This window comes from Populus trichocarpa, chromosome 11 (assembly GCF_000002775.5).
Source record: "Populus trichocarpa isolate Nisqually-1 chromosome 11, P.trichocarpa_v4.1, whole genome shotgun sequence".
Lineage (NCBI taxonomy): Eukaryota > Viridiplantae > Streptophyta > Magnoliopsida > Malpighiales > Salicaceae > Populus > Populus trichocarpa.
Genome location: NC_037295.2, coordinates 360,271 through 377,550, shown reverse-complemented (window position 1 = coordinate 377,550; position 17,280 = coordinate 360,271). Strand labels below are relative to the sequence as shown.

Below are 17,280 nucleotides of genomic sequence, written 5' to 3'. Positions count from 1 at the left end.
GTTTAGAGCTGGCTTTGGTTCCCCTTAGTGAGTGTATGGCTTGTAAGGAAGTGAAATGTGTTTAGATTAGGTCTAGGTTGCTGCAGACATGTTTCACTGTTGTTGGCTGCTTAAGGTCACGACAATGGAATTAATGGTTAGAGACTGTTCTTCTTAACCTAGCCCCATTAATCATTTCATGCCTAGCTAGTACAACTGCTTAGCATAGAAATATATTAAGCTCAGATTGTCACAGTTTTTTGTGCATCTAAAGCCTTGTACCATTGGCAACCAAAAGAAAAGAACATGGAAAGATTGTGTCCCACTTGAACTTGATAATTAGCAGTGAACGGGAAGCATGATGATGATCAAGTTTTACATTTATCTTTTCCAGACTAGCCATCAAATGAGGTCCATTGGTAGCATGGGCACAAGTGAAAAATGATTAGCTTAGTAGCATAATCCCAGTTACTTAAGAACAAAAAGTTGTGCTAAATTAATAGTACCAGTTAATTTATAGACTGATTGAGGCAATACCCTGCTTTGACAGGAGAGCACACTGAAACAAATACTGTTAGCCTTGCTGGTCCATTTAGTGACTCGGTGATTCGGAGCTTGACATGGATCTGGTTTCATTTTGAGCCGATTTTATATTAAGTTAGTCAAACTCTAATAGTATAGTATAATGATTTTTACTTGATTAACCTGTTCAAAACTATAAATATTATTTTAAATAAAAATAATTAATATAAATTGATTTAGTGATCCGTACATAGACTCGACAATCCAGTAATCTAAACTCTAGAACACATAAATCTCCGCAACCATAACTGTGGTTACAAACCTGGGATTGCCTATGCATGGGTACCACATTGAGTTGCTGTAAAAAGAATAAAGAGACAGTAGTTTCTCAGCAATAATAATGGCTCCTGCCATTTCTGAACAGGCTCAACATGCCCCATATCAAGCAAGTGCTATCGCTTTCATGTTTACTGCTGTTAATGATTGTCATGATGTAAGAACGTCCCACTGTTTTTCAACCCTCATCATCAAATTCCCGCCACCTTTTAAGTGAATTTCATGGATATTCTAGTATGAGCAGAAAACAGAAACTAGCATCTCTTACAGCTTGGCCTTAGCTAGCTCAAGGTCATGAAATTGATGGTAAAACAACATGATCTAATTCAAAAAAGCAATGAAAATCAACAAGATTTGGGACAAAAACCTAAACTTGTAGTAATTAATTAGTTAATCTTCTAATCATAATGTTGTCAAAAACTGTCATAAACCACACATGAAAGGCTCAATATGATTAAATAGCATGGAGATATCTACATTATATATATTTGCAAGTTCAAAGATCCACGGAAGTAATTAATTAATCACCACCAACCAATCTCCTGACTCCTTTTGCCCTAATTAAATCCCTCATTTGCCTTTGCCCTATATATAGTAGCCATCTTTACTTGGATTTCCTTGTGGACTTGGATTTCTTCATTTTGGTCGACTTCTCATCAACACTTGTCCATGTATATCCACTTGGTATGGCAAAAGGGTCACTTTGTAGCTGCTGCTGCCCCCATACTGAAGAACTATGCCGGTGCTGCTTGCTCGCCGATTGGCTGCTGTTTCGCTGTAACCATGTGGTCGACGACGTTGAGGAGGACGATGACAATGATGGATAATGTTTGTCTGATTCATCTGATGATCCTACTCTACTTCCTTCATGACCACCAAAAAGTCTTGGACTAGAAAGTGGAGTGTAGAATTGTTCAACAGGTGGTAGCTCAACAAACTTAGTGAACGTTATCACCACCCTCACCGTTGGGACCACCGGAATCGCCACCTGCATCCACCAAAACACCAACCCCCACCACCATTGTTAGCACATTTATAATTCACCAAATCAAATCAATAAAACTTGGTCCCGGCCCATCAAGCATCTGAAATTACTCAAGCACTTCATCAAGCCCTTGATCTTGCCATGTCAGACGTGGCAGAATCAGGGCGGTACTATTCTTTTTTAGTCAAGAAAAGAAATCAGAGCAGAGGAGATACAGAAGGGAGCAAACATGTGGTACCCTTTGGCCTCCGCTCCATTCCCTGCTTCCCAAGAAAAGGAAAACATCGGATCTTTTGGGTCCCCTTCCCATACACCATCATCGTCGATCAGGTCAAAAACTGATCACAGTATCCCACGTCACATCACCGACCATTCAAAGCCCCCAACCCCACCTTACATTCCTCACAAAAGTTTCTTCTCCACTAATCGCACACATCCCTTTTCTTCTCCCTAGCTTGTATCAAAAACACAAAATGGGTCCACGAATCCCATGTCGGGTCCGACTTGGAACCGGTACTATACTCAACCCCTAACCAGATTCGAAAATTATAAAAAAAATTATTTAGAATTGAATATCTAGAATCAACTTTATTAACTTTAAAATCAATTTAGAATTAACCAACCAGAGTAAAAAAACATAAGCCAACAAGTCTCTATAGGTTTGACCTACAACACCACACAGAAATCAATAGAACAACAAGGCAGCCTATCTCCAGAGTTGACGCACAAGTTCATTGATCGTTTTGATAATATAATTTGAAACATATGATTATTATTTAATTACCAAAATAATCCTTTTCCGAGTTTATTTAATCTCACACATCAGAAGTCAAATGAATAAAAAAGAAAAACACAAAACGAAAGACCCCACTAAAATTACTTGCATGATGGGTCCACAAATCTCCGTAGCTTTGAACCACAGCACTGCACGGAAGTCTAACAGAAATTTAAATACCAGTGAAACGACAGAATCCAACAGTCAAAAATAACCCAAAACGACACACAAAACACTAATCCAAAAATCACAATCTAAATACGCAATTAATTAACTAATTAATTTACCTTAACCGGGAAAGTTCCCGCCGGAAACTTTGTAGTCAGCAGTTCACGCATCCTCCTAACGGCTTTCACTTTATTCGCCAAAATATCAAGTAACGGCAATAACTCCTCAATCTTTAACGGAAACTGTTCCGTTAGCCAAACTGACGGCTTCAAACTCTTCACATATTCTTTCTCCTTTACCTTTTCCGGCACCGCCACCACTCTCCTCCTCTCCGTAACCGTAGACGACGGGTAAATATCCACACTCTTCCTCCCTACACTCACAAACTCCCTCTCCTCCCTCACAAAACTACTGTGCCTCCTTTTACTCTCATTTCCATTGTTAAACTCGAAATTGAGAAAGCTAGGATTTTCAGCTACAAAGAAGCCGTCATCATCTTCGTCAAGCTCTAATGGTAAGACCTGTTCGCTTCCTGCGACGTCGCTTTCGATTACTTTCCGAGATCGGAAGCTAAAAACGACGTTGTTTAATTCGTAAACTTTAGCTTTCCATTCGCCAACAGATTCTGTTTTCTCTTGCCGTCTCCAGTTCGTTCGGCTTATTAATTCGGCTTTAGTGACATCCATGCCGGGGCGGTAAACGCTACTTTGGGAGCAGAATCCGGCGATGTCGGACTCGCTCATCGCCGCTCCGGCGGATTCGAATGCGTCAAAGATTTTACGTTCATCGTGGTTGAGAACTAAGAGAGAACCAGGAGGAATGGAGTGAGCGTGGTCGCCGTCGCCGAGGAAGAGGAAGCTTTGATCGGCGCGCTGGATTTTCAAGCCGTCGAATCCGGCTAAGGTAGTATCGGCACGGAGATTAGCATCACGTTTCCAAATCTTGTACGTGTCAGATGGAGCGAGTTTGTTCACGAAAGGAATGACTGAGCTTTCAAAGTGGAAGGAGATTTCCATGTAGAAGTCACGCATGCGGCGGAGCACGGCAGTGAGGCGAGGCAAGCGGCGGCGCCACTTGGACCAGGCGGAGCGGTGGTGGAGGCGGAGGAGAATGAGAGCGATTTCTGAGTACCTGCGACATAATGCCTCCTGGAGAGGGTTCCAACCAGCGGAATTCTGTAATGACACGTCAGCGCCAGCAGCTGCGAGGGATTTGGCGGCGAAGAGGTCGTTTAAGCGGACAGCGAGGTGGAGAGGCGTTTCTCGGTAAGGGACATCACGGCGGTCGACGAGAGAGGAGATTTTGTCTGCGAGTTGCTCTTGATTCAGTGAGTTTGACTCGGTGTGGATTTTGGTGGGATCAGTGAGTTTGGGGAGAGTGGAGAGGAGGCGGGTGAGGGTTGTGTGGTCGCCCAGTATGACGGCGTAGTGGACTGGACTGTGAGAGTAGGATTCGGGTTTTATTGAAGGAGACGGTATCGTTGCTGAGGAGGACGACGACGTTGAAGAGGATCTAGACATCGTCTAGTTTTGGTCTTGTTAGAGAGAAAAGTGATGAGAGAAGGAGAGGGAAGTAGACAGCATGTGTCTGTGTTCTGTCTTCTTTTTGACTGGTGAAAGAATGTTATGGAGGCAAGGAGAAGGATTGTGGGCAGGGTAGAATTGTCTCTTACAAAATTAATAATAAAAAAAAAACAAAAAAGAATTTCAAATTGGATGGAAAATTAAATTTATATATTATGAGGAGGGAATTTGAGGTGTTGTTTTCATTTAATTTGTATGTATTGAAATTAAATCTAATCACAAGCTAGTAAAGTACTTATATGTTGAAAATAAATTTAAATTCATTATTATTTTATATTTTTGAATGTTTCTTTTCTGATATTTTCATTGTTTTTTATAAAACTTTATTGTATTGATGCTATAAAAAAAAGGAACAAATTTTCTCCTTAATCGTACCCGAAGAACTTGGCCACACAGAGTACGAGATATTTTAGAAAGAGTGTGGTATGGTTTTATTGGAGGCAGTGTAAAAGAGAGGAGAGGGAAGATGCACGGAATCTTGTCTTTGGCTCGACTTTTCTTGATGCTCTCTTGCTGACGCCGGAGACAGACAGCAGACAGCAGGGAGCTGGAGAGGAAGGAGTCTGTGGATGTTTTCTTTCCCTGTCAGTAATGGTTTTTCTTCCCCTTTTTTTTTTATATTTTTTTTTCTCTTTTTTCAAATAAGAGGGACTGATTTTTGACCGAATGACTGAGCTTTTGAAATTATGATCTAATGATAAAAGATGCCCCTTTTTCACAACATTTGAACTGGCTGGCGAACCCTCTCTTATATGTATTGGGATCTTAATTTTTACCCGGCCCGGTTTAAGGCTCGGGTTCCGAGTGTTGACCGGGTCACTCGGGTTTATCTCTATTATTTTAAAAAATTCAAAATAACATCGTTTTAGTAAAAAAAAATAAAAATTAACGGGTTGCAACCGGGTTTTTGACCTGGTTTTACCGGGTCACTGGGTCAACCTGTCGGGTCAGCCGAATCATGATTTTTTCTATTTTTTATTTAACCGGCCTGGTTCTAATCTCAGATCGACTTGCCGAGCCGAGTTTCAAAACTATAATCGAAATATCCTTCAAATTAGAAATAAATTTAGAATTAGTTTTGTCCAAAAACTAAGTTGATCCTACTCACTATTTCGACCTTGAGCTACACACCGAGTCAAGGCTTATAATAATAATTCTAATACATGTGGGGCTAAGTGAGTGTATAAAATTTTTTTTATAGTAATATTTTTCAAATAAAAAATGATATTGTTTTAGTTTTTTTTCGTGGTTTTGATGTGTTAATATAAAAAAATATATAAATTTTTTTTTTGATATATTTTTAAATAAAAAATATTTTTACAAGACATTTTGCATCACAATATCAAACACATATTTAATGTAAATTGAGCAATATTGATATTGAATAATAAATTTAATTTTTAAAATAATTTACTTGTCAGTTCTCTCTATATTATTATATTTATATAATAATATAAAAAGAACCAAATAAAAAGCTGGTTTAGAAATGTGAAAATTTATTTATTTCACACAAAGAGAATACATTTATTATATAACTAAACTCTCTAAACCTTTGAAAAAATTAAAAAAAAAAACCAAAAGAAAGAAAATATGTTTCTGGCACGTCTTTTTTAAGATTAACTATGAAAACTAAAAGAAATAAATTAAAAAAAATAATAATCTCATTGATAAATTATTAATTGTCAAGTGTTTTATTTTGATATTATAAATATTTATATAATAACTTTAGAAAACAACTACGAGAGCCCGTCCACTATAGGATCCATATAAACTTAATTTAGTATATAATAAAAATTCATCCTTACAAACATTTAAGACAAAATGTTTCTTTTCAATACGAAATAGAAATCTTTCCCTTCTTATTTATTTATAAACTACACCGAAAGACAACGGAGGAAGCAAAGAGAGAAAGAATGAGGTTTTGTAAATGATCACTTCGATAATTAACGTGGCCACACTGATCGTGGCGTTAATTAAACGAACTGTTAATTAAAATGACTAATCCTGAGATGAGGACAGCAAGTGAACAAATCTTAAAGCTTAAACTAGTCTTGATTTGAAGCACATCAAGATTATGTTGTGCCTGAAATGATTAAAGAAGAAGAGTCTCTAAGCATTCCTTAATTTGTCGTGACCATAAGCAACCAACGACAGTGGAGCCTGTCTGCACGAACCTACACCAAAATCTTAACGGATTTCACTCCCTTTCATGCCTTACCATACACTGTAAGGAAAACCAGAGCCAGCTATCTGCCATTTTTGCCTTTTAAGTTTCCGATCTCTTCTTGGGCCCTTCTTGCTACTTTCTTCGTATAATATGGTTGATTTGGACCCAGTTTTACTGTCATGAATTCTACACCCATTATAAGTAAATGCATGTATTCCACAAATAAAATCAATACAGGAAGGACAACAAGCATATATTATAAAAATAAAAATAAAAATAAAAATATTAGATTTGATATACAGGTCAGGTGACTCCTGATAAGTGTTGATAAATCCCATATAAATAGCCTTGTTTCTAGTCTCTGCAATTTTATTAGTTGTGTGACTAATGACCAAAGCCAACAGTTAGAAAGACAATCAAGGGCAGAAAAAAGAGAATTGAGGATGAGTTGTCATTCTGTAATTGGGCACTCTATCACTAATCCAGTTGACTATAATTTCCAGATGGGGACAGTCATTGGACAATCTTCTTATCTTATTAAAATAATTCCAAATAAAAATAAAAAAAAAATAAAAATAGCTGACTGTTTAGAAGTTTTTCAGGTAAACTCGAGGAAGCTGATGAAAAAATGATTAGCAGGGTAAGTAAAAACGAAGAGTCTCTAGGCATTTTCCCCTTGTCGTGACCGTAAGCAGCAGCAACCCACAACAGTGGAACAATATGTCTCCATTAGCCTAGACCAAACCCTAATTGATTTCACTTTCTTCCATGCCATGCACACACTGTAAGGGGAACCAGATCAGCCAGCTATTGCTGGCCCCTTTTTGCATTTAAGGGAAGTTTATATTTCACGCAAAATAATTTTTTATTTAATTTATACTGCTTGTAGGATTTTTTTGTATGAAATAAATATTTTTTTAAAAAACATTTAGAACAGACACATGAATTAAGATAGCAAATTAATATATACCTAAAAGGAGGTTTTTTTTTCAAGTTAAATAAATAAAAAATGGATCATTGAATAACAAATTGTAGAAGATCAAGCAATGGTTACTGAATTCAAGGGTGAAGATACTGATCCACCCGTGAATGCAGTAACAAGAATTGCAGAAGATCAGGACTCTGATCCACTAGTGATTGAAGCAGCAACAATTTATCCTCCGTGAATGCAGCAACAGATAAATGGCTGGAAGATATGATCACATGAATTCAAAATCTACAGCTGTTGCCAGCCACATCAATGTATACATTAGAAATTATCACTGTAATACTATATATATATCAGGATATGTACAGAATAGCGATAAGAGAGAAAGAGTGCAATTCTCATATATACAATCAGTTTTTATTTTTCCTTTATGGTATCAGAGCTCTAAAAGACTAACGTCTAAATGTCTTCCTCAAATTCTCCTGCAACTCCACCCCACTCCTCTGTCATTTCCATGCCTTCTGTTGCTACTGTCAAACTCAACCATGACAACTTCCTTCTCTGGAAAGCACAGCTTATACCATATTTCAGAGGTCAAGATCTCTTTGGTTATATAGATGGTAGCATTCCCAAACCACCTAAAATCATCTCTGTTACTCACCCTGAGACTTCTGTTGTCTCTGAACGTCTAAACCCAGCCTACTCTCAATGGGTTCGTCAGGACAATCTTATTCTAAGTACTCTTATGACTTCTCTATCAGAACCAATACTTGCTCAGGTTGTCACTTATACATCGTCCAAGGCTGTATGGAATGCGTTGGATGACACATTCTCCTCTCGTTCTCGTGCGCGCATTCTTCAAATCCGCACACAACTTGCAACTGCAACGAAAGGAAGCAAAACAGCCACTGATTACTTCCATTACATCAAAAGACTCACGTATGAAATGGCCGTTGCTGGACAACCACTGAATCATGATGATATTATAACATATATTCTTGCAGGACTCAGCCATGAATATGACAGCTTTGTGGCCTCCATATCAGCATGTACTGATGCCATTACCCTTGAGGAAATTTATTCTCTATTACTGACTACTGAAGCGCGCCTGTCAAGACATCAACTCACCCCTGTCATCCAGCAACCTTCTGCCAATATTGCCTATCGACAATACAATCTTCCAAGGCGTGGTGGTTTTCGTGACAGGGGGCGTGCTAGTCGTGGTGGTTATAATTCCAGCAATAAGAATCATGATCAACCAGCTGTTGTTTGCCAAATATGTGGTAAGATCGGACACTCTGCTAAGAAATGCTATTTTCGTTTTGATTTATCTTACCAGGAAGCATCTCCTCTACCAACAAAGCACGGTCTTGTCGCTATACGTAGCAATTCAAACAATACGTGGGACTCTGCTTGGCATGCAGATACAGGAGCCACACATCATTTTACCAATGATGCTAACACTTTGACTCTTCAGAAATCCAACTATGCTGGTGCAGACAGTGTGCAAATTGGAAATGGCCAAGGTTTGCAAATCTCAAAAACTGGGACCTCCGAAATTTCCACTCCCTCTTCTACCTTTGTTCTTAAGAACGTTCTTCTTGTTCCTGAAATACATAAAAATTTACTGTCAGTGCATTAGTTCTGTGTTGACAATAACGTGTATTTTGAGTTTCACTCATATTATTTTCTTGTGAAGGATTACTCGGGGAATGTCCTTCATCGATGTTATCTTCATGATGGACTCTATCAATTCACCAATAATTCCAGTCTTCCTCAAGCCTTTTCTTGTGTTCGTTCCTATGAGTGGCATCGCAGACTTGGCCATGCATCTACTCCAGTGGTCAATCAAGTGTTATCCCTCCTTTCTTTTCCCGTAGAGAAAAATAAAACACACAATGTGTGCCCTAAATGTCAAATGGCAAAAAGCCATGATTTGCCTTTTAAAACTTCTACTTCTATTTCGTTGCATCCTTTGGATTTAATTTTCACCGATGTGTGGGGACCTGCATCAGTGCCTTCCACAACCGGTGCTAAATATTACGTTAGCTTTCTTGATGATTATTCCAAGTTTCTTTGGTTATTTCCTATTCAACTTAAATCTGATGTTGAACATGTCTTTTTAAATTTTCAAACATATGTTGAAAAACAATTTGACAGGAAAATAAAAGCAATTCAATCAGACTGGGGTGGGGAGTATCGACGACTAAACACTTATTTTCACCAAAATGGTATTAATCATCGCCTAGCTTGCCCGCACACTCATCAACAAAATGGCTCTATTGAACGCAAACATCGACACATTGTCGAAGTTGGTTTAAGCTTGTTAGCTCATTCTCATTTACCTATGATATATTGGGAAGATGCTTTTCAAACCGCTACCTATATCATAAACAGACTTCCAACACCTGTTTTACACCGCAGATCCCCCTTTGAAATTCTTCATAATAAGATCCCTGATTATCGTTTTTTGCGTGTGTTTGGTTGTGCCTGCTGGCCCAACTTAAGACCTTATAACAGGAATAAACTCAATTTCAGATCAAAAACCTGCATTTTCATTGGTTATAGTCTTTGTCATCAAGGGTACAAGTGTCTAGATCTCTCTACGGGTAAAATCTATGTTTCTCGCAATGTTATATTTGATGAAACTCTTTTCCCTTACTCACACACCACTGTATCCGTGGGTGATAAACCTTCTCCATCCATGTCTGTGTCTCTTCCTCCTCAAATTACCGTGCCACAATTCCCATGTCCCAATGAGTTGCAACCTAACCATATTCCTGCATGCACACCACCTGCACCTCTTATGTTGATTCCTGCAGGAACAGATGATCAGGCTTCGCCTCCAGCACCCTCTACAGAAACAGAACCAGCTCTCCCTCCCACTGTTTCTCCAGGTACTGCTCCAGTTCCTCATGCTAACCATCTGTCAGTTCCTCCCAACAATCACTCTATGGTCACAAGGTCCAAAAATAATATTCATCGCCCAAGACAATCAAGTGATGATTTCATTCGCTATCCATTACCAAAAGCCTTGACAGCAGCGCTTGGTTCCTCAGCAACAGAACCCACATCATACAGTCAGGCCTCCAAATCTGTACATTGGCGAGAGGCCATGAATCAAGAGTTCTCAGCTTTAATTCACAATGGCACCTGGTCCTTGGTCTCACCTCCCACACATGCAAATATTATGGGATGCAGGTGGATTTACAAAATCAAAAGAAAGGCGGATGGAGCTATTGAGCGTTATAAAGCTCGGTTAGTAGCTAAAGGTTTTCATCAGCAAGAAGGGGTTGATTTCTCTGAGACATTCAGCCCAGTCATCAAACATGCCACCATTCGGTTAGTCATCTCTATTGCCGTAACATATCAGTGGCCTATCAAACAGTTGGATGTGCAAAATGCTTTCTTGCACGGTGACCTGCATGAACATGTGTTTATGATTCAACCACAAGGCTATGTTCATCCTCAGTATCCCAACCATGTGTGCAAACTGCACAAATCCCTTTATGGTTTACGCCAAGCACCCCGCTCTTGGTTCTTCAAACTTTCTACCAAACTCTTGTCTCTAGGGTTCCGTGAAAGTAAGGCAGATACATCTCTATTCGTGCTTCAGAAATTAAATTATGTGATCTACATTCTAATCTATGTAGATGATATATTAATTACTGGCTCCAGTGCATCTGTCATCAATAACATTATTCATTCTCTGCAAACCACCTTTGCTGTCAAAGATTTAGGCAGCCTCACTTATTTTCTTGGTGTAGAAGCACTTTGGTGCACAGATGGTATCTACTTAACTCAACGCCAATATATTGTTGACTTGCTTAAAAGAAGCAAGATGGAGAATGCTAAGCCCTACACCAATCCAATGGCCTCTAACTGTCACCTTACTTCTACTGATGGTACTCCATTTGAAGACATCTATCTTTACCGCAGTATAGTAGGTAGCATGCAGTATTTGGCTTTCACGAGACCTGATTTAACGTTTGTTGTTCATAAAGTTAGCAAATTTATGCACAATCCTCTGGACACTCATTGGCTGGCTGTCAAGCGTATACTCCGCTACCTCAAGCACTCCATCTCCACTGGCTTGTTCATCAACAAAACTGTTAATTTCACCTTGCAGGCATTCTCCGATTCTGACTGGGCCGCCGATAGAGATGATCGCAGATCAGTTGGTGCTTACTGTATTTACATGGGTTCCAACTTAATTTCTTGGAGTTGCAAACAACAACCTACAGTAGCACGCAGCAGCACAGAAGCTGAGTACAAAGCAATTGCAAATGCTGCTGCAGAACTCATTTGGTTTAAATCCATACTCTATGAACTTGGTCTGCCTCCGCAGCATAGTCCAACTTTGTGGTGTGATAATATTGGTGCAACTTACCTGACGTCCAATCCTAAATTTCATGCACGAACCAAACACATCGAGATTGATGTTCATTTCGTCCACGACCAAGTTTCCAACAAAGAACTCGTGGTTAAATTTATCTCCAGCAAAGATCAGTTAGTTGATGCACTAACCAAGCCTTTGCCACCAGTTAAATTCAGCCAGGTTCAACGCAATCTGAATGTTCGTGACCTACCCTCCAGATTGAGGGGGCGTGTAGAAGATCAAGCAATGGTTACTGAATTCAAGGGTGAAGATACTGATCCACCCGTGAATGCAGTAACAAGAATTGCAGAAGATCAGGACTCTGATCCACCAGTGATTGAAGCAGCAACAACTTATCCTCCGTGAATGCAGCAGCAGATAAATGGCTGGAAGATATGATCACATGAATTCAAAATCTACAGCTGTTGCCAGCCACATCAATGTATACGTTAGAAGTTATCACTGTAATACTATATATATATATATATATATATATATATATATATATATATATATATATATATATATATATATATATATATATATATATCAGGATATGTACAGAATAGCGATAAGAGAGAAAGAGTGTAATTCTCATATTTTTCCTTTACAAATGATGAACAATTTTTTTTTTAATTTGAGGGACTGAAAATGAGTTAAAAAAAGAAGAAGCTAAGGTGTAAAATGCCAGGAAAAATATAAAAAATAGAAAAACAAAATAAAACGAAACAATTCATGCTCTCGCCCTGTGTGCCTAGCTCATCATAAAGAAACTTCACCTCTTTTAAGACCTTTTATATATATTAATTTTAACAGGTTAAAAACATTCTATTTTATTTTTTCTTATCAAATTGAATTTTTTATTAATAGCTTATTTATTAGTAGAAATACACTGTAAATTTGTTTTTATTTTTTATATTTGATCTTTTTTAATTAGTCTTTAGTAATTTCTTGAACGTTTTAATACACTCTTCTTATTAATATATCTTTTTTTTTCTTTCTATATATTTTTGATTTTTTAATATTTTCTCTTTCTTATTTTTGATTTTTTATTTTCTGTTTATATAGGATCCCAAAAAATGAATAACAACAGTACTAATATGTGTTTGGTTAAAATTATTATGAGATAGATTTTTGCATGCAAAATAAATAAAAAGCGAGTCTCCATAAATAAAAAGGATATTTTAGTTTTTACAAAATAAAGGATTGCAATGTAATTACATGTGGGGCTCATTGCAAAAAACATAGGCTATTTGACTAATTAAACGGTTTTTTCTCCATGATTGGATAGAAAACAGAAATTACCACAATACTAAGGGGGTGTTTGTTTTTCAAAAAGTGAATTTCGAGAAATCAGTTTCCAAACTTTTCTATGTTTGTTTCTTATTAGGAAAGTTGGTCAACGGAAAACACTTTCTAGTCAAAGAAAAAATTAGCTTGATTTCCAGGAAAGTGTTTTCCTTTTATTTTGGGTGGAAAACACTTTCCGGAAGTTGTGAAAAATTTAAAAATGTCATATTATTTATTGATTATATCAAATTTGGTCCTCAAATTTTTGATTGCTATATATATTTTGTTTTGAATATTTCTTTTTCAATTTCATCCCTTAAAATTTAATTTTTATATTAAGTTTGGTCTTTATTTTTATAATTGTTATTTGCTTTTCTCTTATCATTTTTTAATTGAAATTTTTTATCTATCAAATTTGGTCCTCGTTCTTTTGATTGTTACTTATTTTATTTGAAATAATTTATGAAAAGTTAATTATTATTATTTTAATTTTTTCATCTTTCAATTTTTTTATTTTTTAGATTTAATCTCTATTATTTTGATTATTATTTATTTTATTTGAGATAATTTATGAAATTATATATTTTTTCAATTTCATTCTCATTCAACTTTTTAATTTGTAAGATTTGTTACTCATTATTTTAATAAACTTGAAAAAAATAAAAAATTAATAAGTTATTTTTCAGCTCATTTTCCATGACATAACCAAACACTAGAAAGTGTTTTCCAACTTATTTTTCATTACACTACCAAACATCGAAAAATAATTCACTTTCCCAGAATTCATTTTTTCCCGGAATTCACTTTCCAAAAAAAACTACTTTCCAGCAAACAAACGAGTTCTAAATGGTGTCTTAATCATCATAGCCAACAATCAAAATTATTGTAAAGGATTTTATCAATTTTGTTTTTACAAGACAAAAATTTAACTCGTATCTTAGTTTTTTGTATTATTATACGATGAAGATGATGATATATTTGTTTGATTTGTATTATTAATAAAATATATTTTGTAAAAAAAAAGTATGTTGTTTGTTAAATAACTTAAAGTCACCTTAACTATTATTTGAATTCATTAATGGATATTAAAAAATGAAGCAATTAATAACAACAGTAGAAAAACTTGCAACCAAATCAATAGTGTTGTATATAGTAATATATTTTATAAAACACAAAGTTAAACTAATTGAATAATAGTGTTGTATATAGTAATATATATATATATATATAAAATATAACTATGAATGAAAAATATAATACTTGCAAACAAATCTTTTGTGAGCTCTAACTCAATTGGTATGTTTTAATTTGTTTTTTATAAAACAAATTATAGATAAAAACAATGACAAATTAATTTTCTTCTTAATTATTAGTCAAATGAGTTCATTTGTACTGTAATCATTGAATATAGTGAGTTGTTAGAATCATGTTCTTACAATAAATAGAAAAAAATTAATTAAGAGTGCCACGTAAACAAAATGAATTATCATATCAATTTTGAGAAATTTAAATGATTTAGAAGAACCAAAATATTATTTAAAATCAATTTTAATACATTATTATTTTACCCGTGTAGCTTAATTTCAATGAACATTGAACTTATTTAAAATATTCACAATAGACGACGACAACAAGTTTTCTCTCTCTCTAAAGATAATGAGATGACTTAATTAGGGGTAATTAAATAAGAATACCATTAATCATAGCATAAATACAGAAAATATTTATTTAAAACTTCACACGTCTAGAAGGAAAGCCAAGAAGAAAATTCTTTGCGATTTACAAATAAAAGTAAAGGGATTGTTCATTTGCACAGAATGTGAAGAAGAGCTCCATTATTAGTGATGTTCTTCATGCCTCGATCTCCTGCACAAGATCATGTGTAGCACCATAGAACTTTTTCTCATGAAAGTTAAGCTCCTCAACAAGATCGTCCCATCAATCCTTGCTCTCATTTTCTTTGAACTTATCCTTCACCATTTGATATTTTCTTCATCGATCGGTGTGCTTGTTTGATATTGTGTTTGAGTTTAGAAAAATCGCGTGCGCTCGCACAAACACATATTTGTAACATAAATACTTTTGAAACTATGAATTTGAGTGTCAACTGAAGCTGCATTTGTAGTGTTTTCACCTGGAGGTAAGCCTCTTTTCCTTTGATCATCCTTTCTATTAAATCTATTCCAAGAAAGTGATTAGAAATGGATTTAACAGAAGGATCAACGAAGGAAAAGAGGCTTACTTCCGGTGAAAACACTACAAAGACAACTTGAGTCCCGATTAGAATAACGAGCTCATTGACCTTTTTATAGGCTCCAAACCAAAGGTCAGAAAGTTTTACAAGGTAGGTAAATCTCTACAAATCATTTAATTCTAAATTAAGTAATAATTACATATTTTAAGAGTCTCTTTAATTATATTCTTAATTTACAAGGTGAGAATCTGAGTCTCTTAATAAAAAAAAACTAAAATAATAAATTATACACACACTTTTATATAATTTGCTAGATTTTTATATATATGATAATTTTAGTATAAAAATCATAAAAGTAGAAAGCAAAATCCTATTCTTTGAAAAACGTCATTGTGATGTAGGAAGCAAATCCCTATCATATAAAGAAAGTAAATGAAAAATAATATAAAAGTTCTTGAGAAATTTTTATGAATAAAAAACGATAAGAAATTCTTGTACTAATTATAAATATATGATCTTTGAGATTTAACTAGAAATTGGTCTTCATATTGTAAAAACTGTTACAAATAGAAGTAATTTTTTTATAAAATAATTATTGAACTGAGAGAATCTTAATTTTTTTATAAAGGGATCATTATATAATTAAATAGAACACTACAAGATTTCACAGTTTTACCGACGAAAAAATTCCGTCGGTGTGTGATTAGAAGTTCGTCGGTGATTTTTTTACCGACGTCATCACCGACGGAATACGTCCGTCGGCTTTACCTTCGTCGGTGATTCCCCATTCCGTCGGTATATCAGTCGGAAAAACAAAAAAGCCATTTACCGACGGTTTTACAGACGGAACGTGCGCGCCAAAAAAAAAAGATTCCCGCTTGAAATATACCGACGGATTTTCATTCCGTCGGTGACATTGAAATTACCGACGGAAAATATCCGTCGGTACATTGGTCGGTGAATGTATGAAATACCGACGGAATATGTCCGTCTGTAAATTCGTCGGTACTGGTGGAAGCTACTGTCAAATGCCGACGGATTAATTCCGTCGGTAAGTCTGTCGGTAAACGTTTAAAATACCGACCGAATTAATCCGTCGGTAAAATCATTGGTAATAGTTTTTTTCTTAATTTGTTTTTAAAAAATTATTTAGGATATATAATATAAAACTATATAAATTAATTGTTATACAAACCAATTATGCAAATAAAATTTTTATTAAACATAAAAAAAAAAACAAAGTTAAATAATATTCATTACAAACTAAATATGTTTCAAGAAAAATATTAAATGAAGTTTTAAAGGTAAATAATGTTGATTACAAATTAATATAAAGGTGGAGCTGGAGGAGGAGGAGGAGATCCTAGAGGAGGCTAGTGGTTATACGGCCAAAAAATATTAGGCGCACATGTTCCACTATTTGACATGTTCATGATTATTTCGCGAAGCTGTTCATAAGCCGCTTTTTGTTGTTCATAAGCCGCTTCATACTCCGCTTTTTGTTGTGCTTGAGACGCTTTGAGTTGCCCAGACTCCGCTCTTTGTTCCGCTCTGAATTGTGCGTACTCCGCTTTTAGGTTATCGTATTTCTCGGTGAGCTGAGCAGTGTGTTGCTGCAAGGCCACGAACTCCTTAGATTGGGAGCTCGATATTGATTGGGAGCTCCCAACGGTTGAAACACTACGGGTCGACCGCAAGTTGTCGGCCGTAGTGTTGGAGAGCCCGTAAACCTGATTTTTATCGGGTCCACCTGACGAGCCAACCTCCATCCACAAATCCGGATCGAATTCCGGATGGGTCAAAGTATCGTCCCCGTATCTCTCCCTCAACCGATTATTATACGTCTCCTGAAAATAAAAAAAAAAGTAATCATCATATTCAATACAATAAACATAATAACTTACATAATAACTTACAAAATAAAATGGTTGAACAAACATACCACGAAATGCTGAGCACGGTTATCAACGAACTG

General features: G+C 35.9%; 1 protein-coding gene and 1 non-coding gene across 2 annotated transcripts; one reads left to right on the top strand and one right to left on the bottom strand.

The window, feature by feature from the left end:
• Positions 1-1,173: 1,173 nt before the first annotated feature.
• On the bottom strand, positions 1,174-4,386 carry LOC18111237 (uncharacterized). The gene is made up of 2 exons (XM_006389547.3): positions 2,885-4,386; positions 1,174-1,825 (listed from the first exon to the last, which is right to left on the bottom strand). The coding sequence occupies exons 1-2, from the start codon at positions 4,283-4,285 to the stop codon at positions 1,442-1,444; spliced, it is 1,785 nt and encodes a 594-aa protein (XP_006389609.1). The 5' UTR covers positions 4,286-4,386; the 3' UTR covers positions 1,174-1,441.
• Positions 4,387-8,407: 4,021 nt separating this feature from the next.
• On the top strand, positions 8,408-8,547 carry LOC112323439 (small nucleolar RNA Z247). The gene has a single exon (XR_002976885.1). It is a non-coding gene; the product is annotated as a small nucleolar RNA Z247 (small nucleolar RNA).
• Positions 8,548-17,280: the final 8,733 nt, after the last annotated feature.

What these genes read in the sequence shown, in the direction of transcription:
- LOC18111237 (XM_006389547.3), bottom strand. Translation starts at nt 4,285, where the DNA reads ATGTCTAGATCCTCTTCAACGTCGTCGTCCTCCTCAGCAACGATACCG. An exon ending in CGGGAACTTTCCCGGTTAAG is followed by an intron (nt 1,826 to 2,884) that starts GTAAATTAATTA and finishes TGGTGGATGCAG; the next exon opens with GTGGCGATTCCGGTGGTCCC.